The 247-nt window shown below is 69.6% G+C and overlaps 1 protein-coding gene across 1 annotated transcript in view; it reads right to left on the bottom strand.

The window, feature by feature from the left end:
* LOC104410875 (protein SGT1-like) overlaps positions 1 to 150 on the bottom strand; it is a gene marked incomplete at both ends in the record, with an annotated part of 6,778 nt that extends 6,628 nt beyond the window's left edge. The window contains one exon of the mRNA XM_010021152.1: positions 33 to 150. Within this exon, the coding sequence (XP_010019454.1) occupies positions 33 to 150 (118 nt within the window). The remainder of the gene's footprint in view (positions 1 to 32) is intronic.
* Between the last annotated feature and the right edge of the window lie 97 nt (positions 151 to 247).

The raw sequence follows: 247 nt of genomic DNA, 5'->3' as shown, positions 1-247 counted from the left end.
CCCAACCGCCGGGTAGGGGTTGGGGCCATTACCTGGCCGCCAGCCCCGGGAACTCCCTGGTGATCTCCCGGACGAGGTAGACAATGAACCACTCATCCTCCACGTTATCCCCGAACAGCGTGGTGCCGCCGAGGTGCGCCGGGGTCTCGCCTGGCCAAAGGCAAACGAAGGCGGCTCAGCGCCCTGCCGGGCTCCCCTCACACGTCCCGCTTCCCGGGCTCCCCTCACCCCCCGTCCTCCGAGGCTC

The sequence above is a fragment of the Nestor notabilis genome, unplaced genomic scaffold (assembly GCF_000696875.1).
Source record: "Nestor notabilis isolate BGI_N333 unplaced genomic scaffold, ASM69687v1 scaffold30528, whole genome shotgun sequence".
NCBI classification, from domain to species: Eukaryota; Metazoa; Chordata; class Aves; order Psittaciformes; family Psittacidae; genus Nestor; species Nestor notabilis.
This window is presented reverse-complemented; position numbering and strand designations above follow the sequence as displayed.